A 27,966-nucleotide genomic window follows, 5' to 3' on the forward strand; every position below is an offset into this window, starting at 1 on the left:
TTTGAGGCATCAAAACATGGTCCCCAAAGTTGCTGCAGCGTTTGCTAATCACTCAGCAGGTCTAAAACTGTACTCATGGAGACAGAAATGCTGTTCCACACTTTTATTGAGCCACAGTTGTAATATAGTGATTTTGGAACTCAGCTTTTGCATTCAGTGTCATTTGTTGGTTTGTTCATATAAAGAAATAGGAGCTCTGTATTTAGTACGAATACAATCCCTTTGCTTCCTGTCAGGGGGTGGAAACAAAGGTTTTGTCTGGAGAAAAAGAATCCCACCTATTTCTTAGGAGCATATTGTGGGAATGGAGAGGGGAGAGAGGTGCTTTCCCTCCTTTGTGTCCAGATATTACTGGCATTGGTGCAGCTTTCACAGATTCACATGTAAAGATGCTGTCTCTACAGGTATCACTTACAGGGACACAGGAGTCAACACAGGGTGTCATCTTCTTGAATATATTTAGCTGCTGCCTTGCAAACTACTTCCATATTTAGTAACAACATGGGAGGATTCTTTGGGTGCAAACCTTGGCATGCCTGGGAGAAGAAAGACCTCCTCATTCTGAATGCTGGTTCTGCAAACACACCAACTGCTGTGGTCAGTGCAAGAAGCTCCCTTCCTGCTGTCCCTTCCCCTCCTTGGCTCCAACAAGTCCAGCTGCCTTCCCCAACAACTTCACAGCTTCTTGAAGTACTGCCTGGAAATGTAGGGGTGTAGAGGTAGCCAGGAACCTCAGGGGTGCTGCAAGTGTCCCTTCAGTAAGAGCACAACAAGTGTCCTTTACCAGCGTTGACATCTGCTTGTAGAATCTGACATTAGCACCCACACAGTGCACTGGGGTCTCGTGCTATCAGACTGCCTGCTCTGTATTTTAAGTTTCTCTGCTACTTTCTGTACAGGTAACTACCCAGTTGCCTGTTAAACACCTATTTCACACAGACAAAGCACTTCTGTGAGTGTCACTGTGATGTCCCAGTGGTTACAATGATCCTTGCTTCAGAGTGAAGGCACAACTGGTATCCAAATTTACCGTCTGCTCAGACTTCACAGCCCCCTTGTGGAACTGTCAAGACTGTCTGCAGTCAGAAGACATCCTTTCTGCCTGCAAGCTCTTCTTCATGGTGAGCTTTTCCTCATTTTTGTCCTTCCCACACATTATATATTGATTTTAACTGTTTGTATTGTTGCCCCATGTGAGATGAAAAAAAGAGTCAGTGGCTTTTTGCTACTTCTTTCTACCCAGCATTCAGTTGACTTACTCAAAACCACTCATACATTGCTGTAAAAGGCAGAGAGGAAGTACTTCTGAGCAGTATGAAGCTTCTGTGTTTCCTGTTTCCCTGTAGTCTCAGTGTCACACTCAGAAATGTCTTTCATGTTCTTGTGTTCCAAGAGTTGTTCTCATTTGCAGTTTTAATAATCAAACCCAGTTACTCTTGATCTGTGTTGTTGTAAAGGAAGTAAAACATAGGTTTTCAATTTTTCTTCTAATATAAAAATATTTTAAACGTTAAATTACAAGTCAATTGCTCGGAAGAAGTTTATAGTGCTGCTCAGAAAATGGCTTTTTGCTCTCATCCCTGAAACTGCTTCGGTAGCTGGAGTAGTACAGTTTCTGGATCTTACTCCAGAAAATAAATACTAGATGTTTCAAAACAACGAAAACTTAATTAACTACACAACTGAATTATAAAAACCAAAAGCTCTGCTTCTGCTGTGTATGCAAAGCCTTTATTCTCTAGTCATTTACATGTTTACAAAGACCGACAGAAGAAAGCGACTGAGAGGTTCACATTTTGTGCATCCCTCAGGTCACTTTGTTTCCTCAGGAAAGCCTCACTCTTCCTCTCCTATCTTCTTGCCATGAATCTCCCGACTCTTTGCTCGGAGCTTGTTGACCTGTGACTCTGCAATGTCAGCCCGCTCCTCGGCTTCCTCCAGCTCGTGCTGGATCTTGCGGAACTTGGAGAGGTTGACATTGGACAATTCCTCCTGTGCAGGGAGAGGGAGTTGGTGATGAGTACCCAGGGCTGGGGTTTCACTCCTCCCACACCTCACATTTGCAGAGCTGTCACTCTTCCGTGGGGCAAGATCCAGACCTCCATCCCACCCACACCGCTGTTATACATAAACCTCACAAAGAACTCATCATCCTCCCCTAATCAACACCTCATTGTGAAGAGCTTCACCAGTACTATGTCACTCTTGAACGGCTGTTTTGTAATGTGGTGGTATAATTTCTGTATTCTCCAACAAGTTTGGTGCTCAAGTATCATGGGCATGTATCTGGGTGACAAAGACTCTAAACCTTCAGCACTTTCCAATTTTTTTATATTCATCTTCTCAGCATCTCTGTGAAACCCACAGAAGGAAGTATGTTGCCCAGTCTCCAGGCAATACTTACAGCCTCCTCAGCTTGTCTCTTGTAGGATTTCACCTTCATTTGCAGCTTGTCCACCAGATCCTGCAGCCTGAGAATATTCTTCCGGTCTTCCTCAGACTAGAGGGGTTGGCAAACAGGAAATAAAATTAATTGTTGGCTCTGCATCATGTGAGGTTAACAACTGCCCTTGAGGACGGTGCGTGAACACTTGGACTTGCTGTGAGTAAACTCGGTCAGGCCAAGGAGTCCTCCTGCCTTACCTGGTAGGTCAGCTCCTTCACCCTCCTCTCGTACTTGCGCACACCCTTCACGGCTTCAGCGCTGCGCTTCTGCTCAGCATCAACCTCCCCTTCCAGCTCCCGCACCTGCAATGACAAGTCCACTTTGGAGCTTCCCTGATGGCTGCTCACCTGACATGGCTGCTCATGCATTAACAAAAGCCCTACGCACCCTGGCCTCCAGCTTCTGGATTTGCTTCTTGCCTCCCTTCAGAGCCAACTGCTCAGCCTCATCCAGACGAAGCTGCAGATCCTTCACTGTCTGGTCCAGGTTCTTCTTCATCCTCTCCAGGTGGGCGCTGGTGTCCTGCTCCTTCTTCAGCTCTTCTGCCATCATGGCTGCCTGATGAGAGCAAAAGAGCCAAAGCCATTTTGGGGCTGGAGACCTTTTAGGGGGAAGGCACTTATCTGAAGCAGTGCAAAGAACCCCCAGCTCACATCTGTGATGGCCTTCTTGGCCTTCTCTTCAGCATTGCGGGCTTCCTGGATCGTATCTTCCATTTCCCCTTGAATTTGGGTAATGTCTGTTTCCAGCTTCTTCTTGGTGTTGATCAAGCTGGTGTTCTGTTTAACAGTGAAGGAGAAGGTTCTTACTTTTAGCCTTAATGTATTCACGTCAATAGTTGCAATGCTAAGTATTGTTTATGCAAGTTTTTAATGGAAAAGTCCTCTTTATATCCACAGCTGCCAAGCAGATGTGGAGAACTGCCTAGATTTGCTTCTCAAGCATGTACAAAGCAATCCCAAGATGCTCTGTGTTGATGTGTTACTCCTGAAACTTGCCTGACCTGGGTATGGAGGAGCTGCACACGTTCAGTGGCATCCAGAAGCTCCTGCTCAGCCAATTTCCTTGACCGTTCTGTCTGCTCCAGGGCTGCCCGTAGCTCCTCAATTTCAGCCTGCAGCAGGTTTGCTCTGCGCTCCACCATGGCCACCTGCTCCTTCAGGTCCTCCTGTGTCCTGAGAGCATCATCCAGGTGTATCTGGGTATCCTGTGAAAGAGACAAGAGCAACCATGAGGATGCAGTGTGTGCTTGGGTGCCCAGAATGTCAAGACTGCCATTTCTCTTCCTTTTGCTTTTCTGGGCAGACCTTGAGCACTCCCTGTGTGTTCCTCAGGTTCTTTTGTGCCTCTGCAGCCACACGGTTGGCATGGCTGAGTTGGATCTCCATTTCATTCAGGTCTCCTTCCATCTTCTTCTTCAGCCGCAGGGCTTCATTCCTGCTCCTGATCTCAGCATCCAGGGTGCTCTGCATGGACTCCACGATTCGGAGGTGGTTTCTTTTCATCTGGTCGATCTCCTCATCTTTCTCTGCTATCTTCCTGTCAATCTCAGATTTCACCTGGTTGAGCTCAAGCTGGAGGCGCAGGATCTTCCCCTCTTCATGTTCAAGGGAGGCCTGGATAAAAAAAAAAAAAATTAGATCACTTTTTATGAGACAAATGTTGGACCAGAAGCTCTCAATGAGAAGGAGAGACATGTTTAGATAATGCCGTTTTATAGAAACACTCTTTTGCTCTTGTGCCTGGGAATTATGTCCCAGTGCTCATTAGTCAGAGATCCAAGACTTAAATGAGAGCAACAAATGATGCTGTGTACCTCAGCTTCCTCCAGGGAGGCCTGGAGTTCAGATTTCTCCTGCTCAATCTGCTTCTTGACTTTCTCCAGCTCATGAATTGCCTTTCCTCCCTCAGCAACCTGCTCCGTGAGGTCAGAAATCTCCTCTGGGGGAGCAAAGACCAAATGTCATGGTCAGGCAGAGAGATGGATGGGAAGGGCCCTGCCACACCAAGGTGACAGGCATCTCTGCAGACCTGTGGCCACAGAGCCATGTGGAGTGCTGGGTAGTGGTGGTCAGTGAGAAGGCCCTGCCAGCAGCAGAGGGCCAGGGACTTACGCTGCAAGTTCTTGTTCTCACGCTTCAGCGTCTCCAGGTGGTCCAAGGACTCCTCATAGGCATTCTTCATCTTAAAGAGCTCTGTGCTGAGCGAGCGAGACTCCTTCTGGGAGGCTTCCAGCTCAGCCTGCGTTTCCTCATACTTCTGCTTCCATTCTGCCAGGATCTGAAGAGAAATGGGGCGTGGGTATGGAGGTGACAATCAGGAGGGGAGGCTCTGCCCAGGAGCCCCAGAGCTGAAGTCCAAAAGACCTTGTCAAAGTTCCTCTGCTTCTTATCCAGAGCTGCGCAGGCAGCGTTTGATCTCTCCACATCAATCATCAAGTCCTCCACTTCATTCTGCAGCCTCTGTTTTGTCTTTTCCAGGGAAGCACATTTGGCATTGACAGCTTCAACATGTTCCTCTGCATCCTGCAGGCGCTGTGCCAGCTTCTTCCTGGGAGGAGGTAAGCACAGTTCTTGGTTTGAGGGAAAAGGTGTGGATGTGTTGTGTGATTGATAAGCTTTATATAATAGTATTTTTTATTATTTCACTGAGTATTCTATGCACAGAGAGTACCAGTACACCCATTATTTTTATTCAGAGTTTTGATTCTGAAGCTTCAACAACTGTTGTGATTTCCGTGTCCACTGTGGAAAGGTTTTCTGTACAGTTCTATATGTCAGCAGAATATTTTCCTCTACATTTCTATACTGAAACCCATTGATTTACTTTATCTCAGCAGTTATCTTGAACAAAAGGACTTTTAACTTTTTATGACAGTACCACAGTTGTTATATTCAAATTTCCATTGTAAGCATACCTCTTTTCTTTTGTTTTCCCACCCTTCCCACATACTTGGCCTCCTCCAGCTCCTCCATGCGCTGAATAGCGTCTGTCTCATATTTGGTTCTCCACTGGGCCACTTCACTGTTGGCCTTGGACAGGGCACGCTGCAGCTCCCCCTTGGCCTCCTGCTCCTCCTCGTACTGTTCCCGCAGCAAGTCACAGTCGTGGCGAGCAGACTGCAAGGAGTGGGCCAGGGCGTTCTTGGCCTGGAGTAATAAGAGTTATAACTTCAGATTAAAATGTTATTGCAGAGTTCTGTGAAAAAATACAATATATTGAATGAGGAAAAAAGCTGGGACTGACAAAAAATAGTAATTTATAAATGCCGGCAAATAGCTAATAATGGAAGAGTTGCCGTGAATCACCTTAATATTTTTCTTACCATATCAGCATTCTGTAGTTTCATAGCTGACTGTATCACCTTTTTCAGAAAAGGAATCTGGTGGATATATCAGAATATGGAGAACCTTCTCACCTTTATCTCTTCCTCTAAGTGTCTCTTGAGTTCCTCAATCTGTTGGGTAAATCCTTGCTTGCCTCTTGACAGCTGAGAAATCAGAGCATCTTTCTCCTCCACCTGGCGTGAATATTCACCTGGGAAAGTTTGCAGATGCACAAGACTTTTATTTCCATCGATGACAATCTGAGGACATTTAAGGCTGTAAAACTAAACAGTAAGCAGACCTTGCAGAAGCTAGTGATCCCATTTCACGCATTTCTCGTTACAGGGGAGACAAAGATCATGTGCCCAGAAGGCCACTTCTGCATTACTTCTCTGGCATTATTATTCTGTGCATCAAAGATTTTCATGTCTTACCTGATTCAGTCTGCAGACGAGCTCTTTGAGCATTGAGGTCATTGATCATGCGCTGATGCTCTTCTTCTTTTGTCTTAATCTCACTTAGTTGATCTTCTAGTGTACGACACATCTTCTCCAGATGTGCCTGTGTTAACATGAGGCAGGGATCAGTCTTAATAGAGTCTTAATATAGAGTCTTAATAGGTACAAGATAGTGCACTGTATCAAATTCAATTTGTGCAGAAATGCCTATAAGGTATTTGTGTACCTTGGATTTGGAGACAGACTCCATATTACTGGCCAGGTCATCAATCTCCATCTTCAGCTCACTCTTCTCCTTCTCCAGCTTCTGCTTCACCCGTTGCAGGTTGTCAATCTGCTCCCCAAGCTCAGCCGTGCTGTCCGCGTGCTTCTTCCGCAGGGCGGCAGCCGTGGCTTCGTGCTGCAGCGTGGCCTCTTCCAGGTCACGGCGCATCTTCTGAAATTCTGCCTCACGCTTCTTGTTCATCTCAATCTGAGCTGAGGTAGCTCCTCCTGCTTCTTCCAGGCGCTCGCTGATCTCCTCCAGCTCCCTGGAGAGGTCAGACCGATGCTTCTCTGCTTTTGCCCGAGACGTTCGCTCTGCCTCAATTTCCTCCTCCAGTTCCTCAATACGAGCCTGGGGAACATTAGGAACAACCCTTCATACCCACACCTTTGTCCCAGTTGATGGCTTTTGGATGGTTGGAAGAGAAGGAACAGAGACTCACCTGCAGCTCCTTGATCTTCTTCTGGAATTGCATGCCCAGGGCTTGCTCATCCTCAATTTTTCCCTGGATCTGGCTGATTTCAAAGTCTTTCCTTTGGGCAAAGGAAACCCTGTTAGTGCCTGAACAAAATCACCCAAGTGCAGCAGCCCAGCACTCAGGTGTCCCACAGCCACACTTACTTCTTCAGTTTCTCATCTAGCTGCTGTTTATCATTTTCCAGATCCATTATGTTGTCATGGGACAGCTTCAGGTCTCCTTCCAGTTTCCTCTTGGCTCTCTCAAGGTCCATGCGCAGTTTCTTTTCTTGCTCCAGGGACCCTTCCAGCTACAACAAACAAGACCATCAATGTTCTACCAGCCAGGTCGAACTCCACACCTGTCCTGTTCTTGCTCTATATCTTTGTGCTTACATCATCCACTTGCTGCTCCAGCTTGGTCTTTGCTTTGGTCAGAGTATTGACTTTGTCCTCTTCTGCTTGCAGGTCATCCAGCGTCTGCTGATGGGCCTCTTGGAGGGCTTTCTTCTCTTTTGTCAGCTTGGCAATGGTTTCATCTAGGGTTGCCATCTCCTCTGTGAGGTTTTTCACCTTTGAGAAGAAGGGAGCAAGTGTAAATAAAGGAAGTTGAGACAGAAGCCTTATAACAGCACAGTGGTCTTGAGTGAGGCTTGCATGAACAGTTCTGCCTCATACCTTGTTTTCAGTTGCATGTTTTTCCTTCTCAACCTTGGCCAGTGTTAGCTCAAGGTCATCAATATCTTTCTTCAGCTCTGAACATTCATCCTCCAGTTTTCTCTTCTTGGCTGTCAGATCAGCATTAATTTCCTCCTCATCTTCAGCCCTTTCAGTCACCTCCTTAATTTTGGCTTCCAGCTGGATTTTAGTTTTGATGAGCTGGTCACATCTTTCCTCAGCATCAGCCAAGCTGTCTGCTTCCTGGTTTAGACACAGAGAATTTTTGCTTTATTAGTGAATTTTCCTTCTTTATATACACCTGCCTATATTGACACATGAAACAGCTGTGTCTGAAACGATGTAAGTTTACAGTTTTTCTGTCTGGGAAATAGTATTGCTCTGTTTGGAAGTACTTTTATTTTTTTGTTCTGTAAAAAATATCACATAATTTGGTGGTATAAGTATTCCTTAAGCACTTAAAAGTAATACAAAAAAGCGACCTTCTCTATTACTGATTTTTCAGTGGAATTGCCTTGTAGATTTTTTGATTCTTAGATAGGAATCAGTGGCATAATCCTTTGTGACTGATGCTAAAGCAAGTTTTACATGGGGAGGTAAAGGATAATAATTCTCAAGAGAAAAGCACTTAGATAAAAATAATATCACTCTTAAACTTTCATTAAAATTACTGCACATATTACAGTGTTGTTGCCTTTTTAAAACTGCTTGTTCTTGTCATATTTCCAGTCTGTATGTCTGCAGTTTTCAATCCTGATTTCAGCTGCCTTTCTGCTCCATTGGTCTTTCTTTTTAATCCCTTTGTCCTAAGTGCATTTAGCTGAGACATACCTTTATAAGCAGAAAAATCAAAATCTGTGTCTAATTTGCCATTATAGAGTGAGAAAAAATCCTAGGTTCCTCTAACTGAAGACTCAAATCACTATGTAACTAGATCAAATGTAAATAATATATTCTGTAGTTGCAGTTCTTTCAATAATTTCATAAGTAAATAAGAACTGCTTTACAAAATAGGCTTTGAATAATGCATGGTGTTAGAATACAGTTTAAAATTAAAAATTATTTTTCTAAGTTTGATGTGACTAGAAGTTTCATGCAATACTGTTTGTAACAAACCTACCACATGGCATATGATGAAAATCCAGTGCTAGATGCATTACACTACTCAAAAACAAAAGATTTTTTTTATTATTAATCATCTACTTTGATATTCTGCATTGTACAGAATTCTGTCTAAATAACAGAGCAGTATGAAATGCCTTCCTAAGGATGGTGTTTTACTATTATTATACATATATGTGCTCTCGAAATTTGATATGTGCATTTTGCATTTAAGCGTTGCAATTTGAAACAGGATGGGTAGCACTCAGAGCTCTGACTCTCAATAGGAGTTCCCTGTGTTCTTAAACTGTCAGAGTGCTCAGTGTATGCTACTCACAGCCTGCACTTGGAGCTGCAGGTCATTCTTCTCCTGCACCAGTTTCACCATTTTCTCCTCCAGTTCTTTTCTCTTGGCCTCAGACTTTGCAAGCTCTTCCTTGGTTTTCTCAAACTCTTCCTTCATGTTGGCCATCTCCTTCTCAGATTCTGCACTCTTCAGCAAGGGCTTGATCTTGAAGAACAGCTTCATCCAGGGCCAGTGCTTGACGTTCATGAATGCACGAACATTGTACTGGATGCAGTAAATGGACTCCCTGAAGCATAATTGAAATGAACATTGAATACCTTCAGTATGATGAGTGCTAACACTTTCCTCCAAGTGCAGTGGCTTTAACTGAAGATGAGGAATGCCTACCTCCTCTGAACCATCCTCTGGTACTCCACTCTCATCAGGAAGCCCCTGCACATGGCCTGTGTGCGGGTGATGAGCTGGGCCAGCTTCTCATCCCGCATCTCCTCCAGGAGTCCCAGCAGCCCAGCTTTGAAGAACACCTTGAGAAAGAAATGTTGCAGCACATCAGTGACAGGTAGAACAAAGCACAGGCATGCAGTGGTTGAGCCAAGGAGGGTTTGTACCTTGGTGTGTCCAAATTTGTACTGCGTGTGATCCACGTCGATTGACCCAAGAAGCTTCTCAGAAGCTTTCTTGCTGTCAATGAACTGTCCCTCTGGGATAGCACTGGCATTAAGCACTTTGTATCTGAGGAATGAGCAGAAATAGGAATGAAGACAATCTCAGGTCCCAAAGTTATGCTGTTTATGGAAATGAACAGCAGTCTTTGCAGCAGAATGAGGCTGAGGAAGTTGGAATGTAATCCCTTGTTTAGAGATACAGTTATAGTCAAGTCCTAATATGATAACAAAGTTAAGGACACTTTTACTGTCTTTTCAGCGTGTGATCAATCTTCATCTTGATCAGTCACAGATGAAGAGAGGACACTGACCTTCAGCCATTTCAGTCCAATATCTTTCTTACTCAAACTATTCTGTATAAAATCTCTAGAGATTTTATACTGCCACACTGCCACTATGTGTTTAGGGAGAAAGCATCTTCCCCTGAAACTTGAAGATGATACAGTGGCCAAAGCACCGTGTAATTTTGTAATTTTCACCTGAGAATGTATTGTAGCCAGATCCCATTCTGCATGTTTAAATCTTATAATCACGGATTTCCATATTCAGAGACACTGGTAAAGTTCAGTTGCGTGATTATCGGTGATGATTGGTGAGGAGACCTGATCTATCTCTTCATTTCTCAAAAATTTCTCTTTCATGTTGCCTTTGGTTACACATCGTGACATTTCCTCCTTCTTTCAGTTATCGGATAGGGTTGGCATTAAAAAACTACCACACATGTTAAAATAGTTAATATGGGCAATTTATGCAGTAAAGACAAAATGGGGACCAGAAAGGAGACTGACCTCTGCTTGAAGTCAGCATAGAGAACTCTGCTGGGGAAACCTTTCCTGCAAATTCTGATCCCTTCCAGCACACCATTACAGCGCAGCTGGTGAAGTACCAGTTCATGTTCCATGGCACCTGGCAATTCAGAATGTAAATGAATACCCCCATTTCTGGCTCATGGGAACAGCCATACCAGAGGAAGTTCTCTCTTCCTCTTAATATCAGAGGAAGTTCTTGAGCATCTTACCAGGTGTTTTTGTTTCATTTGGGATGATGCAACGGACAAAATGGGGGTGAGTGCTCCGTAGATTGGTCATCAGCTTATTTAAGTTCTCCTGTAGGACCATGATTTATTGTTTGTTTATATGAAATATGGAAAAACTGTTAGCATAAAAAGCCTATAATTGGGAATAAGATAGGATGAAAATTATCATCTGATAATCCCTCAATTAATAGCTCAATACCCTGTGATTCTGAGTATAACAAAAATTTTGCCATCAACAAAGTGAGAGAGAGGTCTCTCACAGTGTTATGAGGAAATCCCAGTTTATTTTAAGTTTAGAACATTACAATGTCATTTGAAAATCTGAACAAAAGTTGGGAGGGGAGTTGGTATTTTTGTTTGGTTGTTGGTTTTTTGGTTTTTTGTTTGTTTGTTTGGTTGGTTTTTTTTGGGGGGGTTTGGTCTTTTTTTTTAGTTTTTTTTTGTGGTTTTTTTTTTTTGTTTTTTTGTTTTGGTTTTGTTTTTTTTTTTTGGTTTTGTTTTTTTTATTGTTTTTTTATGATGGCTGAGCCAGTTAGCCATTTGAAAGGGAAGTTTAATTCTAACTTGCACAGATGAAAACATAAAGTATTTACTTACCCGGAAAAGAGCTGAGACAGTCTGGAAAGAAGAACCCTTCTTCTTGGCACCTTTCTTGCCACCACCACCACCACCACCACTAGCCTCTGATAAAGTGAAGATAAATATTTATGTCTTTGTGGTCCATTCATGATTCTACAATTTTGCAGAACCACTTTGCACCAAAAGTTTTATATTTGAGAGAACTGACCTGCCTCTCCACCAGCAGAGGCAAAAAGTAGAGCCAGTGTCTTCACAGAAGACTTCTGATACAGCCCAATGACAGTTTCATTCAGAGGGTCCTTGTTCTTCTCCAGCCAGCCAGTAATGTTGTAGTCCACTGTGCCAGCATAGTGCACCAGGGAGAAGTGGGCCTCAGCCTTGCCTTTGCCAGGCTTGGGTTTCTGGAAGTTGTTGGATTTGCCCATATGTTGATCATAGAGCTTGTTCTTGAAAGAGGTGTCTGTTGCCTTGGGGAACATGCACTCCTCTTCCAGGATGGAGAAGATGCCCATGGGCTGGGAGAAACAGCAAAAAAACATCAATAAAATACAAATATTCCTTCAGAAGGAGACTATGATAAGGCAAAGGAAGCTGAGAAGTGTATTCAATCTTTGGATCAAAAAACGGTAAGTCTGTTTTAAGTTTTGGACACTCAGTTCTAGACAAAACATGAATTTCTGTCTGAAACTAATGAATTTCAGAACTTAAATAATCACATAATTACCGAAAGTTTTCTAAATAATTTGGAAAATCTGATGAATCAAATTGAATTAATGCATTAATGTTTTTGCAAAGTAAATTTGTAATAATAATATATAGTAATCATAATACCAAAAATGGTGTCTGAGTTTCTGAAAATATATCTTTCATCTTTGTAAACTAGAAAAAAACCCACACATATAGACTTCTTGCCATCAAGCTATGTATGATCATATTAATTCTGTCGCCTGAAGAACAATCCTGTCACAAGGAAGACGTAACAAAATCTTAAATGTAATCAACATACTTTTTCAATCAGCTCAATGCAGGCAGCCAGGTCCATCCCAAAGTCAATGAACTCCCATTCAATTCCTTCCTTCTTGTACTCCTCCTGCTCCAGCACGAACATGTGGTGGTTGAAGAACTGTTGCAGTTTCTCATTGGTGAAGTTGATGCACAGCTGCTCCAGGCTGTTGAACTGTTCAGTGCAAATACAAGATAAGGTCATTCTCAAGATGAAGAACTGCCCACATAACTTTGTCCTGTGCACCCAGAATCCTACACAGGGATGCCAAGTTGAAGATTTTTTTAAAGTCTTTTTTTCTCTTTGCTACCTGGTTGATGGTTTCATATAAAATTTATTTTTGAAAGAAAAACCAAAACAATTTGGTAGTCTTATTGCACCTATGAAGGTGCAATTTCCATCTCTCTTTTTTTCTTGCAATATGTAAATTTTCCCATTGCTTTTATAAAAACAGTTATTGTCAGTGTTTGCCAGTCCTGGCTTGGACTCAGGTACCTTCCCGAAATGTCTGTAAAACTCTGCACTAAAGACAGTTAATGGATTCTTCCCGTTGGAATCCTTGGCTCTTTAGAAGCAAGGGCTATATATATTGCTCTCTTCATAGAGCCCTGGTACAACTTTGTGTGAATTAAGTCTACCTTTCTCTTCCTATACTCATGATATGGTATCTTTGGCATTTGTGTGCTATTTGTCAGTGGATATGTTTAATACTAATCTACAACATCTGTGATATTCATGTGAGAGACAGTTGCTGCTTTGTGGTTAATATAAAGCTATTGCATGAAGATACATTGATCATGGATTGTGCTGGAGAAAAAGTATTGGCATATACAAGGAAGGAAAGCATTTCAGAAAATGCAAAATAAATCTTCAAGAAAATGCAAAATTTGATTTGAAATTGCACATGTACAGTATGTTAAAACAAACGAACAAACAACCAACAACAACAACAAAAAAGAAAAAAACCAAAAAACCCTACAAAACCACAAAAGCAAAACACCACCATAATTCTGAAGTTTCTCTTGGTGTCTAATCGCCTTTCAAGATTTCAGTGGAATTTCTGTGTTCCTTACATCAAAGATCTCAAAGCCAGCAATGTCCAGGACACCAATGAAGTACTGTCTGGGCTGCTTGGTATCCAGCTGTTGGTTGATGCGAACAACCATCCACAGGAACATCTTCTCATAGACAGATTTTGCCAGGGCACCCACTGAATTGTTCACCTAAAACAAAGAAGTGTGCAGCAGAAGGAAAATAATACCCATAGTAAAAGAGTAAATTATGACAGAGGTTGTTACCTGCTGCACCGTTTGACCTTTGGTCACATATTCATTCCCAACCTTGACTCTTGGGTAGCAGAGGGCTTTGAGCAGGTCTGCTGAGTTCAGACCCATCAAATAGGCAGCCTTGTCAGCAACTACACACACAGAGAGATGGAGACAGTGACAGGATAAGTGGTTACTGAAAGTGGATGTCATCTGATATGTAATTGCAGTTTTCAGCACTAAAGTCCTTTGTTACCTTCAGGGGAAATTAGGAAGGATGAATATTATGGAAACTGAGATTTATGCCTGTATGAAACTAAACTGGAGCAAGATACCTGAATGGAATCTGTCAGCTATGTAACTGCTTTTACTGGGAGCCCTGGATTTAATTAATACCTTCTGTGCCGTCAGGCTCTGCCTGCTCCTCACGCTGCTTCTGCTTGAACTTCAAGTTCCCATAGTGCATGACAGCCCCTGTCAGCTTGTAGATAGCTGATTTCTCATCAGCAGTGAAGCCAAGGATGTCAATGGCACTCTGGAAACAGAATCATTCTAATAAACCTCTAGACTGCTAAAGGGAATTTCACTATACCAGTGTGCTCTTACAGATGTCACTTACATCTGTAGCCATCAGCTCCTCCTGGTCATTGATGCTGGCAACGGTGATCTCACCTTGACTCACAAACTGGAAGTCATATGGATTGGTGGTGATGAGGAGCATGTCTGTAAAGTAGGATAGGACGTATCTAAGTATAAGAAAGAAGGTAGAAGTTAAACATGTTCAGATTCCATCAAACAATTTGTAATGCTTCCTACCAATTAGCTCCGGCTTCTTGTTGGACATGATCTGATAAAATATGTGGTAGCTTCTTTCTGCCTTGAGCTGGAAAGTGACTCTGGACTTCTCCAGCAGATCTGGCAAGGATGGTAGGGCAGAGTTAGGCCTGAGAAAGTAACACTGAGGTAGAATGTGGGGAAGGACTGTCATCAGGTCAAGGGGGCTCTTACATGTTTCAATGTCAGCAGAAGCCAGTTTGCCAGTAGCTCCAAAATGGATTCGAATGAACTTGCCCTTTAGAAGGGAAAGAAAAAGAGATTTTGTAATTTCATTAAGACTGTAAGTATGCAATCTTACATTCTCCACAGAGGACAGCATTTAAGCTTAGAAGTTCTTTGGATTCTTTTCCCTGTGTTTTCTTTTAAAATCAAAACAGAATGAAACAAATATTCAGAAAACTCCCAATGCTGACAATACTGAGTTAATGAGCTGAGCAGAGTTATTCTTAGTGGTTAACCCTGAATGTACAGAGCATGTCATAGAGTAGTTTGGTTTCTGATAGGAGGTCTTGAAGACGTTTGTGTCCCTGTCCCTTACCAGACAACTTGTACCAGAAATTTGTATTTTTGCTGAACACTGGATCAATTTCCATCCTCTGTCTTCTTTTTCCTTCCTCCTTTCTTGATTTTTGCATTACATCATTTTATACAGATTGGGATATACAGTCTTTATGACATACCAGCAGTATTTTTATATTTATGTGTTAAATAACATAGGTTTTTATACATATTTAAATGGTCCTGCTTTGTAAATATTTTTTGCAGTACTACATTTTAAAAGTTTTATTCTGAGATAATCTAGATAGTTTTTAGTTGAAAAAATTATGAAAAGAATATTAGTTCAAGGAATAAAATCATCAAACCATGACACTTCAGGAGTGACAGCTTCTGTTCTGACACCCTTGCTCACTTGCACATGTCATCTTCTCAGATGAAAAACTTACAAAGCGTGAGGAATTGTCGTTCCTCACGGTCTTGGCGTTTCCAAAGGCCTCCAGCAGTGGGTTGGCGCTGATGATTTGATCCTCAAGCGTTCCCTATAGGATGATAACTATTGTTGGTCATCCTTTCCAAAACCCATGCCAGGAATAACATTGATTCAAGCCAGCATTTATTAATTTACCTGCATTTTGCCAGGTGTGTCCTCCTTCTTCTTCTCCCCGCTTGCTGCAATTGTTGCAAAGTACTGGATGACACGCTTTGTGTTCACAGTCTTCCCTGCACCAGATTCTCCGCTGTCAAACCAAAGAGAGAAGCAGAGAGTGTGTGATCAGGCAGGAGGTCTCCTGGCACTGGGCAGCCCCACAGGGACCTGAACAGGGAGGTACTTACGTGATCAGGACTGACTGGTTCTCACGATCTGTGAAAGGGGCAAGAAAAAATAGCTTTTAAAAATGAAGAATACAAAAAAGACTGAAAATTAGTGAAGGAAATGCAGGTTATGACAAGAAAAATATCTGCCTACTTTTCCCTTTACTTACTACTAACAATTTTTAAAAGTTCAATTATTTGCAAAGTCATGCTTTTCCATAAAGAGTGAAAATGGGCCTGTGTCTTTACAGTCTTCTGTTCTGTTGCACACAGTAAATTGCTTCTGGTTTTGTTTTTGTTTGGTTGGCCTTTTTGTGTTTGTTTGTTTTTCTTTTTTTTTAAATTTTCTATTTAGAACAAAAGTAAAAAAAGTAGTAAGAACCTATGACAATGGAATCCTGAGCATGGATAATAGTTCTGGATGCACTAGCACAGCAAAAAGAAAAAATTAAAAGGTGGAAGCAAAACCAGCAGCAATATACAATTTAAAATGCAGTATGTATAAATATATAAATTTCATTTTTTCAGATCATGGTTTTATCAAGACAAATCTGAACATTTGTGATATTGATGTAAACTTTTTATTTTGACTTCACACTGTTAGACTGAATTTTCACATCATATATTGATCTCATACCCTGTTAAATTTCAACATTTAATTGAAGACCTAATTATATTACTTGCTCTACCTTGTCCATTCCCCTTGGTGTTTTTCCTGACACACTAGCTGTCTCTAGTACTTTACTTTCTTTTTTAAATACTGATGTGAAAAAAAAAATCCTGCTTAAATTAGCAGTTATAAATGCTATGCCTTAAATAGAATTCTAACTATGTTTTAAGAAATACCAGCAGGTTTATTGCAGAACCTCTGAGATAACTTCTAAAATGATCTTTCTTTATGAAGTTACTAAGAGCAACTCACCAGTGAGCATGAACTGATAGGCATTGTCAGAGATGGAGAAGATGTGTGGAGGGGCCTCCTGGCGCTTCTTGCCTCGATAGGCCAACACCACCTCTGGGTTGTACACGGGCAGCCACTTGTAGGGGTTGACAGTGACACAGAAGAGACCCGAGTAGGTCTGTGAGGAAAGGAGACAGCCTGTTGGCTCCACTTAGCCTGGCAGAGCAGTTCCTCCGAGCTGCCCAAAGGGAGACTGTGGCTGGTACTTACGTAGATCATCCAGGCTGCATAACGCTCTTTGAGGTTGTACAGCACAGCGGGTTCATGGAGGTGGGTCATCATGGCCATGTCCTCGATTTTATCATACTTGGGAGGGTTCATGGAGAAGATTTGATCATCTTTTACAGTCAAAGTCTGTCAGAGGAAGAAAATGATGCATATATGTCAACTAAAAGCTGAGATGGGGAATCAAAGGGTATCCTTCATCTTTGTTTTTCACTCACCTCTCCACCTTCAGTCTTGACAGTGACCTTCCCCGTTTCTCTGCTCTGGATTGTCCCTTTCACAAAGGAATGCTTAGGATGCACCACGAAGACGGATGACTTGGCATCAAAAGGTTTGTTCTGAGCCTCAATTCTCTCTTTTTCTGACTTTCGGAGGTAGGGGGCTGCCGCCCCAAATATGGCCATCTCAGCATCTGATGACATGGCTGCACTTTATGGAGGAGCTTGTCAGCAGAGAACACTGTGGAAGAAAAGATGTTTTGCCCAAATGAGTCCACGTTTTTTGTTGCTATGCAGTTTATTGAACAAGTTAAACAGTGTCATAGAATTTTTGATTTTAAGCAGAAGTTTAGGCTGTTCTTTGGTTCACCCTCCTGTGAGGGCAAATGTTCAGTCAAGTTTCTCAGAGCCTTTTCCTGGGAAGTTTTGCTTATGCCCAATCATGGAGATTCCTCAGTCCCTCTTCATCCCTCTTGATGATTAATTCTTTTTTCCTACAGCCTTACCTGATAGAAATTTCTTTTGCTAGAACTTGTGCATGTTGTCCTTTAGCCTTTCACTCTGCACGTCTGACAAGAGTGTCTCTTTCAACAGTATAACCACCCACTTCTTGTTGAAGATAACAATAAGTCAACTCCATTTTAATTTTTGTTTGAACAAACTCCACCCTTTCAGCCTCTCCTCATACGTCATTTGCTCCTACCTATCTTGTAAGCTCTTCACTGGACTCACTCCAGAATGTCAATGTCTTTCTAGTCACCAGGGAGTACAAAACTGGACACAGTTTGTCCCTCCAGATGAGGGGTATAAATGCAGGAGAAGAATGACTTCCCTTTGCCTGCTGGGAACACCATTAGGAGTGCCTGACAATTTGCTGGTACCTGCATTCCTCCCAAGGCACACTGCTGACTCGTGCACTGGGATACACGAGTTTTCTGCAAGGTGTTTTCTAGCCAAATAACAACCAATATATGTTGCTGTTATTCTGTATTTATGCTGTATGGGGTTATTCTTTCTTGCATGCAGGATTTCACATTGTCTTCGATAAAACTCATTAGGTTCTTGTTAGCTTAAGGCCTTTGGAAGCTTTCTTGATGGTAACATTCCTCTACAGCATATTCGTGAGCGCTGAGTGCCACACTGAGTCTCTTTTTAAAAACCTCCATGGATGGAGAATCCACCATCTACCTGGGCAGCCCATTCCAATGCCTGAAGCATGTGTGGGGCAAATAAAAATACCTTAGGATGAAGGAAGTTGGGATTTCATCCTCCTCAGGCTTTAGCATATATTCTGATTATAAGGCAGGGATTAGATGTGTACAACCACTTTCCTACTGTTGAAAAACTCAGTGAATGTTAGCTGTGCTATTAGCTGTTCTGGTCAGTACAGTTACCTGGGCCTCCTTTGCTAATCAAATTGTGCCCTTTACATGTCTTACAGATACAAACAGATTTGTGTCTGGTTTTAAACAGTGATATATCCATCTCTAATTTTAGAAATCAGACCAGATGTGGACACTAGAATAATTTCAATGATCTAAGAAAATCTGTTCTGTCTCAATGAGATTAGACTCTTTTTTAGTTTTCCATGTTCCACTGTCGAAGGAAAAAACAAACAAACAAACAAACAAATGGAAAAAACCCCAATTAAATCATGTTTCCATTTTAGTATACTTATCACCTTCAGTACACTGCACTGGTATTTCTTTGCCAACAGTAGAAGTCTGTTGCGAGCGACTTAACTCCAGGAAGTAGCATGTGAACAGGCGGTATATAAGGACAGATAATACAATAAGTTAAAATACTGCATCACAGCTATTTATCTGTATGTTAATTGTTCATGAAAATAATTATATGCAAAGCTAGAAACCTTAGCTGAAGAATTTACAAATCAAAGCTGAGTATGTAGAGGCAGTACTGGGAATGCCACAAGGAAATTTCCAAGGAAATGCCACATGTCCGGTAATAGAAAGCACCTGAGTTCTTAGGAGGTTAAACAAACAGGTAACTTATTTAGATGTCACATCATGACTTTTAACTATTTAACCTAAATAAGCCAACCAAATGCTGTCATTTGCACCTCATAGTAGCATTCAGATCCTCCTTTTTGCTGCTTTGTTTCATAGTAACAGGAGCAGTACAATTTTTTTTTGTGTTTAATTGGATAGTTGATTTTTATGTTTTACTGAATTTCCCAGCACAAGGCCCACATGCAGATTATAACCCTCTGAAAATAATTGTATTATGAATTTGTGGCCATTGTCATAAATAATAATAGATACAATTTTTCCAACCCTTTAAGCTTTTCCAATAGTCTGTTCTGTTGGCTGGTTTTATTTATCTGTTTTTCATGCCAGAACAGATCATTTATTTCACTGGTCCATAGTTAGACATAAAGAGTCCCCAAGAAGCATTTCCTGGCATATCTGGAGCTAGTGGTTTCAAGTACAGCCACTTTGGAAAGCTAGCTTGCCATGAGCAGTCTACCTATCCATCAGCACACTGCATTTACCATAACCAAGGAGCAGCCAGGAATATATGGACATGCAAAAAATGCCCACACAGTTTTACAGAAAATTGTCATCACAAAGAAATCAATTCTGCCCAAATATGCCACCTTTTTGTCTGTCCCTTAAATGCAAGTTAGGCTCTTACCTCTTATGATATGAAAAGATGTCTTGCAGGCTAGAAGACAATCAGTGCTGTAAAGCAGAAATGGCTTATTCCTCACTACTACTGGACAGAATTCCACAGACAGATCACAAAGTACCAACATGCTCTATCTTGCAGCCATCAGATCCTTGCAGACACAGATATGCACACTGGGAAAGCAGGGCTGAAGTGGGATGTGTGGACTGCAGGGACACTGTTCCTTTCTGCCAACCACAGATATGTACTTACCATGAAGTTTTCTCCAGAGACATGATAGCCCACATACAAGGACTCTTTTATAGAGTCTGGTCAGCACATGCTGCAGATGCCTCCTCTGTCTTTGGGCAAAGTATTTTTGGCAAACCTTGTTTTTGGCAAAGCATTGTCTGGCAAAAAGAAGGAATTGAAAACTGTGAAGTGATGTTACTAGATATAATTAGAAATTTTTGGTATCCCACTAGCTATGTGAATAAACCTATAAATAATATGAGAAGACTCCTAAGGAGGGATTGCAACTAATGCTGACTTGAGGGATGAGGGTAACTGATAATAACTGTAAGCCATAGATGCTGCATGAATCTGAGCTAAGGGAGCAGGAACAATCATTCACTGGACAACCGTGGTGACATTTGGGTGCCTACCTTAACCTTTTCTGGGGCCACAATAAGGCTGATTATAGCTGTCCCTTTACAGACCTCTCTATTACAAAACTTGGGCATGAGATGTGGGTTTTTCTGTTGCCTCAATTGTTTATTTTTTTACAGATTATTAAATATTACACTTAAATTCTTTCAGTTGTAACATAATCTAGTGCATTGTATCAGAGAGAATAGCCACCTTAAACTAAACTCAGTGTTCATTGTGTTCTCTGGATATAAATAAAAAATAATATTACTTTGTGTAAGTTCTGACATTCTGGAAATCTTTAGTATAGAGATTCATATGTGATCACATAATTGTGTTCAAAAGCCTCACCTGGATTTGTTTATATTATTATTATTTTCTATTATTTTTTATTTAATCGCTTTAGGACCAATTTTACTTAATAATACAAACAGCTCTCTCAGATTTGTAGTTTAAAATTATTGAAAAGCACTTCCTTTACTTCAGTGGTGCTTATTTCCCTGTCAATCCCTATTTTGTTTCATAGGAAAAAAAATTATAACCTCTCTCCATATAAGAAAGTAAATAATAATAATATATCTTGCCACTCTTCGTATAGAAATCATTATTTAGTTCTCATTAGCTTTGACGTTCTCCCCTATAGTTTTCAAGTTCTGCTTTCTCTGTCTCAAGATCTGATGACATGAGGTATTAATACTGCACCTCCACAGATCTAAACACTGTCCATAACTATATTTGATAGTTAGGGTTACTTTCCCAGTGTACATTACTTTACACTTATGAGCATTTTTTCCCAGTGTATGTATCACAGAATTATTTCACAGCTCCTCTCAGTTTACTTTTTCTCACTGAAAATAGTTCTTTGTCGTCAAGGACATTCTTGAGATACCTAGACATGTCTTTCAAGGCCAGAAACATTTCATCCTTAGCTGACAGAGCTCTGATACGTAAGACTCAGACATGTGAAACTCCACATGCAACAAACAGATAATTTTACCATTTGCCTTTATTGAGGTGCATGGTCAAAGATAGAGTAGTAATTCAGATAAAGAAAATGCCATCAGGGCTGCATGGATGAATGAGAAGTTCATGGCAAAATTCAAGACATGAAAAGACAGCATACAGAGGGTGTAAGCAAGGACAGGTAGCCTGGAAGGCATGCAGAGACACTGTCCAAGCCTCTACATAAGGCTAGGAAAGTCATAGCCCAGATTGGATTGATTCTAGCCAAAGATGTCAAAGCCAGAAAGAAGGGCTTCTGCAAGTATTTAGGTGACAAAATACAGAGAGACCAGGTAAAATTCTGGAGCAAAACAGATATACCTAAGCCTAGGACGACTGGCCACCACCAACTCAGCACCACCAGCTGACCATCAGCCACTTCACATCATCAACTCACCCCAGGACAGCTGGCCACTGACCAGCAAATGGTGCTTGTTCAGCACCATGAGCAGAACCTCGGGGAGTAGGTGGCTCTGCTCATGGTGAGCTGGATTTTGCAAGGAAACTCTACATATATAAGGGAGTTCAAGTTTATGAGTCACAACATTTGTGACATGAAAAAACGGTGATGAGATAAAATCAACTCAATCAAACTTGAGGTATTTTCTAAAGGTAATGTTATATAAATGTCCTTCTAAAAATTTTTTTAAAAATTCTAAAAATAATGTTCAAGACTGTGACCTGAAATGAACTGCTCATAATATGTTTGATTGAGTTATCTTTAGCTGGTTATTTTTTTTAGTTTCTCACATTGAGCTGCCTTTATCTCATCATTATTTTTTCATTTTACAGGTTGCATGACTCAGACACTTAACTCCCCTAAATATATACATGGTTTCCTTGCAAAAATCAGCTCACTATGAGCAGAGCCACCTACTCCCCAAGAATCTGTTCATTGTGCAGAACAAGCATCACCTGATGGTGGGTCTCCAGTTGTCCCAGCCATGTGTTGGCTGTGTAGTTGTGCCTTTCCAAACATATCCTTGCTGTAAGTGTATCAGGTCAGGAAATACTTAAGTGCAGTGGTCATAGAATATTCCATGGGCCCTGGAAAACACCCAGAACACCTGAAGGACAAGAAAATAATCAGTCAACATGGCTTCACCAAAGGGCAGTCACACTTGATTAGTTTTATCTCTTTCTATGATTAATTGAATAGCCTGATAGAGGTGAGAGGAACAATGGATACTGTTAACCTTGACTTCCAGAAGACTGTTGGCACTATGTCTGTGTCCACAGAGAATATGGTGAAGTGTAGGCTTGATGAAGGGACAGTGAAGTGGGTTGAAAACTGTCTGAATGGCTGGGGTCAGGAGGTCTTGATGAGTGGCACAAAGTCTAGTTGGTGGTGTACCAATAACTGTTGGTGTACCACAAAGGTCACTACTAGGTCCAGTTCTGTTTAATATCTTCATTAATAATCTAGATGATGTAATAGAGTGCAATGTCAGCAAGTTCACTGAAAGACACAAAACTCAGAGGATTGGCTGATATGCCAGAGGGCCAGGCTGCCATCCAGAGGGACCTTGAGAAGCTGGAGAAATGGGTTGTCAGAAACTCTCTAAAACTTCTTTAAAGGAGGTTGTAAAGAGGTTGGCATAAGTCTGTTCAATGAAGTTACAAGAGATAGGAAAAAATGTAATGGCCTCAAGTTGCACCAGGGAAGGCTTAGATTGGATTTTAGGAAGAGTTTCTTCATGAAAAGGGTTATCAGGCATTGGAGCAGGCTGCCCAGGGCAGTGGTAGAGTCACCATCCCTGGAGGTGTCCTACAGACATAGAACTTGGGGATATGTCTTAATTAAGGTCTTGTCAGTGTTAGGTTAATGGCTGGACTTGATGATCTTGAAGGTTTTTCCTTGCCAAGGTAATTCTGTGATTCACAAGAGAAAACATGAGAGAAACATGGACATACTGAAGAGAGTTCAACAAAAGTCTGTGACATTGATTAGGAGACTGGAGCATCTCTCCAATAAGGAAGGGCTGAAAGAACTGGGATTGAGGGTGTTCTCATCAAAGTATGTAAATAGCTGGAGGCAGGGTGCAAAGAACATAGAGCCAGGCTCTTTACAGTGGTGCCCAGTGACAGAAGCAAGAGGCAGTAGGAACAAACTTGAACAGAATATGTTCCATCAGAACATTAGGTTACACTTTTTTACTGTGGAAATGACCAAGCACTGGAATAGGTTTCCCAGAGAAGTGGTGGACTTTCCATTCTAAGAGACAATAAAAATTCACCTGGATATGGTCCTGCACAATTTCGATGTGATAGCAGAGGATGGTTTAGACGGGAGTCTCTGCCCGCATTCTCCACCAGATGTTGCAGGAGATGGACTTCGTAGCGATGATAGACTCTGAATGAGGACAGGATCAGTAGAGAACCGGCCTCGACCAGCACGGCTGCTGAGCTGCTTCAGAATGAGCCATTTGCTGGTCTCAGGCCCCACCTTTTATTGGCCCTTGATCTTTGAGCATGCGCACTTGGGCCATTAACTGGGCCTTAACTGGGCACAGGTGAGGCTGAGCACCGACTGAGCTCATTACTCAGCAGGTAACCCTGCCACCTGTGGCCTACATTTCTAGGTGTCTGTGCTATGCCAGTGCAGGACCTTTTTGTGTCTTCTGCAAGAGTCCAGGAATCCATAACGCCTCTCATTTGTGCTTGAAAAAGTGATCGTGGCTTTCTCTTCTCCTCCTGGGAAATTAATTCAAATTATTCAGCATAGAGCTATCATAGCCACTATCTATCCCTCTCCGTTTACCTCGCCATTGGATAAACTTACGTATTGCTACGATAATTATGGCAATCGACTGAATTGGTGCAATGGCTTACTTCTGATGAAAAGGGAAGATTTTGTTCTTCCTCATGTTTGCCCAGATCTTAATTTTTGTTCAGTTCTGGAAAAAAAGTAATTGGAGAGAAGGGGAATGTTTTAATGGATGCAGATCCAGTTTGCCATTTCAACTCACTTGATCTTGAGAAGATTCTTCCTTGGTTTAAGCTAAAATTTCAGTGTTTGTAAATATCATTGCCAGCTTTAAGCAGCTAAGTGAAGTAGAAAGTCCAAGACAGGTTCATTTGTGAGAGTTTCCATGGAAGAAGCAAGCATTTAGGTTTTTTCCTAAACCTATTGAAAAGACAAAAAAAAAAAAAAAAAAAGAAAAAAAAGAAAAAAAAGAAATATTCATCACTTAAACCCAGCATCTTTCTTTGAACAATATTTCCTTTCATCTTTCAGTTCTCTCAAATGGAGGAGTTAAAGCCTGTTAAGTGTTTAAGAGGTGTATGCACTATTATTGCATTTAAATATAACTACTATTGTGTGTTCCTGATTTCACACTTGTTTAATTTTATTGAGTACAGTGAGATGGTACCGGGAAAAAACTGAATTACCATGTTTATAAAATACAACTACATAAAGCATGACCAAACAGTGAATCAGCCCTCTATTGCTGAAAATATCTAATGAATGAAACAAACTTTGAAGCAAAGAAGAAAAACTAAGTGTCAGGACAGTTGATAGGAAGTCAACAATTATTTTTCTGCTATTCTTGTTTCACCCCATTTCTGCAGGGCTGGAGCAAAACACAGCACAACTGAAAGGGAAGAGGCGGATTGATACACACCTCCGGATACAGACTGTCCTGCACAGTAATGAAGCTAAGCACTTGAGTGCTGATATTCACCATGAAGAAGAGAGGATTCAGGCATGCTGAAAATGTCTTTCTTGAAAAGAAGACCACAGAATTATATAATGACAGAGTAGCTGAGGTTGAAAGGGAGCTCTGGAGGTCATCTGGTCCAACTTCCCTGCTCAGACAGGAGCACCAAGAGCCAGTTGTCACCTAGAGCCAGATCAGGTAGTTGCCTCATTTTCTGCTACACTGTATGATACAGCTGCTTCTCCCTCATGTTCTGTGATAATTGAAAAGTGTGAGACAAAATATTAGTGCAGTTTGAATCAAGGGAGTAAGTGAAAATATCTCAACAATGCCTATCTCTCACCCCAGGAAATTCCATCTGTTACATCGGAGTCCTAGTAGTTGTTTACATTATGTAAATGAACATAACATCTATATCAAGATCTTACTAATAACAGATCTTGTCTCTGACACTTGCCAAGAGGACATTCCTTGTTAGACTATGTGAACATACCAAGTGTGGAGTGATCTTGCTGAGAATACTCCCATTGCCCCTCTAATCTGTTGCTTGGAATCTTTCTGAGCCATTGTATTATACACATGAAACTAATTTTCTTTGATGAATTTATCCATTTCATGGAGCTGGGAAGTTGTATACCGAAGGTATACATTGTATGTCACTCTGGTGCAAAACCTAATGTATGCATAGGAGACCTCTATTTCCGAACCTTGTTTAAAAAAAAAACAAAACAAAATTTTAAAAAATAATCACACTCTTTCAGCTCTGTGCAAGTAACACATGTGGTTAGTATAGTGAGGATTATACATTCCCAGGCAGGCCAGCCAGAGGATATTCCCAAATATGCTTGTCGTTCACTTGTAATCTCAGACACTGCCAGAATATTTTAAACAGCAAAAGCTGCTGCAGCCCTGCCAGTTGGAGGGGCTCAGCTGTCAGGCTGGCTGTCCAGTAGGGAAACACTCCTTTCCCACCTCACAGACCTCAGTACCTGGCTGTTTTCTACCTTAATAGAAGTCTCCCTGATGGCCCTGTTCCAAAGTCTAGCTGTTCTAGTCCAGCCAGATCAGAAATGTCACAGGTTCTTTGCCTGGACAGTTGGATGACAAGTTAGTCTGTCTTGGTCTGCCTTTGACAGATTGCTTTTCATTTATTTTTCCTTGTAGTGCACATACTCTGTTACAGAATGATACGTCTTGTTGAAAGATCCTTGATGTTCAGAATAGTAATTTATTTCCCCATTACCATGGTGTGTGCATGGTGTAAGATGCTCTAGAAATTCTTCCTGAAAACCTTTTTAAAATCAGGTAGAAAATGTGGTTAAATGTTTTTTCATGCCTTGATATTTTATGCAGCATTGAAAATGAAGTGAAATGCAATACTCAGTCACTAAAAATAACTTTAGAAAGAGGATTATTTCACATTGGGCTGGTGTCACCTCAAGCTATGGTTCCATTCACCTTGTCATCAGGCCCAATAGAATGTTGAACTGTTGTGTCACAGTTTAACACAGGGCCGGCAATTAACTGAATGACAAATGCTCTCTATTAACCCCACTCCCATCCCTTATAACGAAAGGAGAGAGAATAAGGGAGAGAGACTTATGGGTGAGAAACTAAACTACACAGCTTTAATGAAACATTAATGATAAAAAGGAAAGATTATATATATATATATATATATATATATATACACAAATATGCAGGAAAACAACACCCCTTTTCTTTCCCCAATAACTCTCACATCACCACCAAGGCTGCAGGGCAGCCCTGGGACAGTCCAGGCTGGAGTCCTGGAGTCAACAGCAGTCAGGAGCTGGAGGAAGGAAGAGATTCAGGAGGACGTGGATCAGGACCACAGGCAGACGAATGGACAGAATCCTCTCAGGGTGCTGAAGAAAGCAGGAACAGGTGAAGAGGGGTGAAGGTGAAAAGCTGAAGGAAAGAAGACAGAAGAGGCTTTGATTCTCATGATCTCTCAAGTTTGTACTGTGTATGACATGTATGGGATGCAATACTCTGTTTGGTCAATTTTGGTTATTTGTCTTGTCTGCTCCTCCCTTCAGAAGGGTTGCAGCTGTGACCTCTTTTCTCCCTTTCTCTTTCCAGAATACAAGATGTTCCTCATAACCAAACAGTGGCCAGTAACCAACATTAGCCAGCCATAACTGTAAACGTCAAGTGTTATTAGTCCTAGAAGCAGACACCGACTGAGAAACTTGCTTTTAATATCAGTAAATACAGCTCCTTACAAGAGACTTAGCTGAAAGCGAAACTACAAGACAAAAACTTAGCTTAAATCAAATCCTCAATTTAATTGACTCTCTATCGAAAGCAGTAAAAAAAAGGCAGTGAGGTCATGCAAGAAGCGCTAGGCAGAAGCTAAGATTTGTTTGGGAAATAGCCCAGTGAATGCTGGTGTACTGGTAAGCTAAATGGCTGAAAAGTCATGTCCACGCTGTGTGCAATAAAGATCAAGGCTGTAGAAATACAGAATGTTGTGAAACAGCTGTAAGACCCCAGTGTCCTGAAGTCCATGCACAGAAAGAAGACAGTGTACTAACCCAGAGGTCACTGCTCAAGAGCCACAGTAGTGGTGTTAGCAATGCTGCACCCCGTGCCCCTGTACCCAGGTGTCTTTTCTTGGAAAGAAAGACAATGCAGAGGTTGCTGTATAGTAACCACTCTGAGGGTGCAGTATTCTAAGAGAATGGTCTCTTAGGTGCAGAACTGGGCTACAGGCTGCCAGGATACATCCCATTTTGTTTCCCAGAGGCAGTGCAGTTCAGCACACTGATCTGTCACAGGAGGTAGTGTTTTATGTGTGCCAGATGGCACATGAAATTTATGTGCTGTTGCCTCGTTCAGCAGCTGACAAAGAAATGCATAAAG

The 27,966-nt window shown here is 41.5% G+C and overlaps 1 protein-coding gene across 2 annotated transcripts; it reads right to left on the bottom strand.

Moving 5' to 3' along the window:
* Positions 1-1,709: 1,709 nt before the first annotated feature.
* Positions 1,710-20,057, bottom strand: LOC139805567 (myosin heavy chain, skeletal muscle, adult-like). 2 transcript variants are annotated; one of them, XM_071764091.1, is made up of 39 exons: positions 20,039-20,057; positions 17,138-17,378; positions 16,905-17,048; positions 16,656-16,812; positions 15,755-15,782; positions 15,546-15,657; positions 15,367-15,459; positions 14,594-14,657; positions 14,402-14,500; positions 14,205-14,308; positions 13,982-14,120; positions 13,619-13,737; positions 13,394-13,543; positions 12,324-12,494; positions 11,526-11,832; positions 11,336-11,421; positions 10,721-10,808; positions 10,491-10,608; positions 9,646-9,769; positions 9,425-9,561; positions 9,068-9,323; positions 7,630-7,872; positions 7,348-7,524; positions 7,117-7,262; positions 6,938-7,028; positions 6,457-6,846; positions 6,207-6,333; positions 5,865-5,983; positions 5,399-5,595; positions 4,813-4,996; positions 4,561-4,726; positions 4,263-4,387; positions 3,754-4,062; positions 3,450-3,653; positions 3,100-3,225; positions 2,834-3,004; positions 2,644-2,748; positions 2,405-2,500; positions 1,710-1,992 (listed from the first exon to the last, which is right to left on the bottom strand). In XM_071764091.1, the coding sequence occupies exons 2-39, from the start codon at positions 17,339-17,341 to the stop codon at positions 1,837-1,839; spliced, it is 5,832 nt and encodes a 1,943-aa protein (XP_071620192.1). In that variant the 5' UTR covers positions 17,342-17,378; positions 20,039-20,057; the 3' UTR covers positions 1,710-1,836. The 2 variants fall into 2 exon arrangements, with proteins under 2 accessions (XP_071620192.1, XP_071620191.1); XM_071764090.1 differs by lacking the exon at positions 20,039-20,057 and adding an exon at positions 19,793-19,951.
* Between the last annotated feature and the right edge of the window lie 7,909 nt (positions 20,058-27,966).

The sequence above is a fragment of the Heliangelus exortis genome, chromosome 20, assembly GCF_036169615.1.
Source record: "Heliangelus exortis chromosome 20, bHelExo1.hap1, whole genome shotgun sequence".
NCBI classification, from domain to species: domain Eukaryota; kingdom Metazoa; phylum Chordata; class Aves; order Apodiformes; family Trochilidae; genus Heliangelus; species Heliangelus exortis.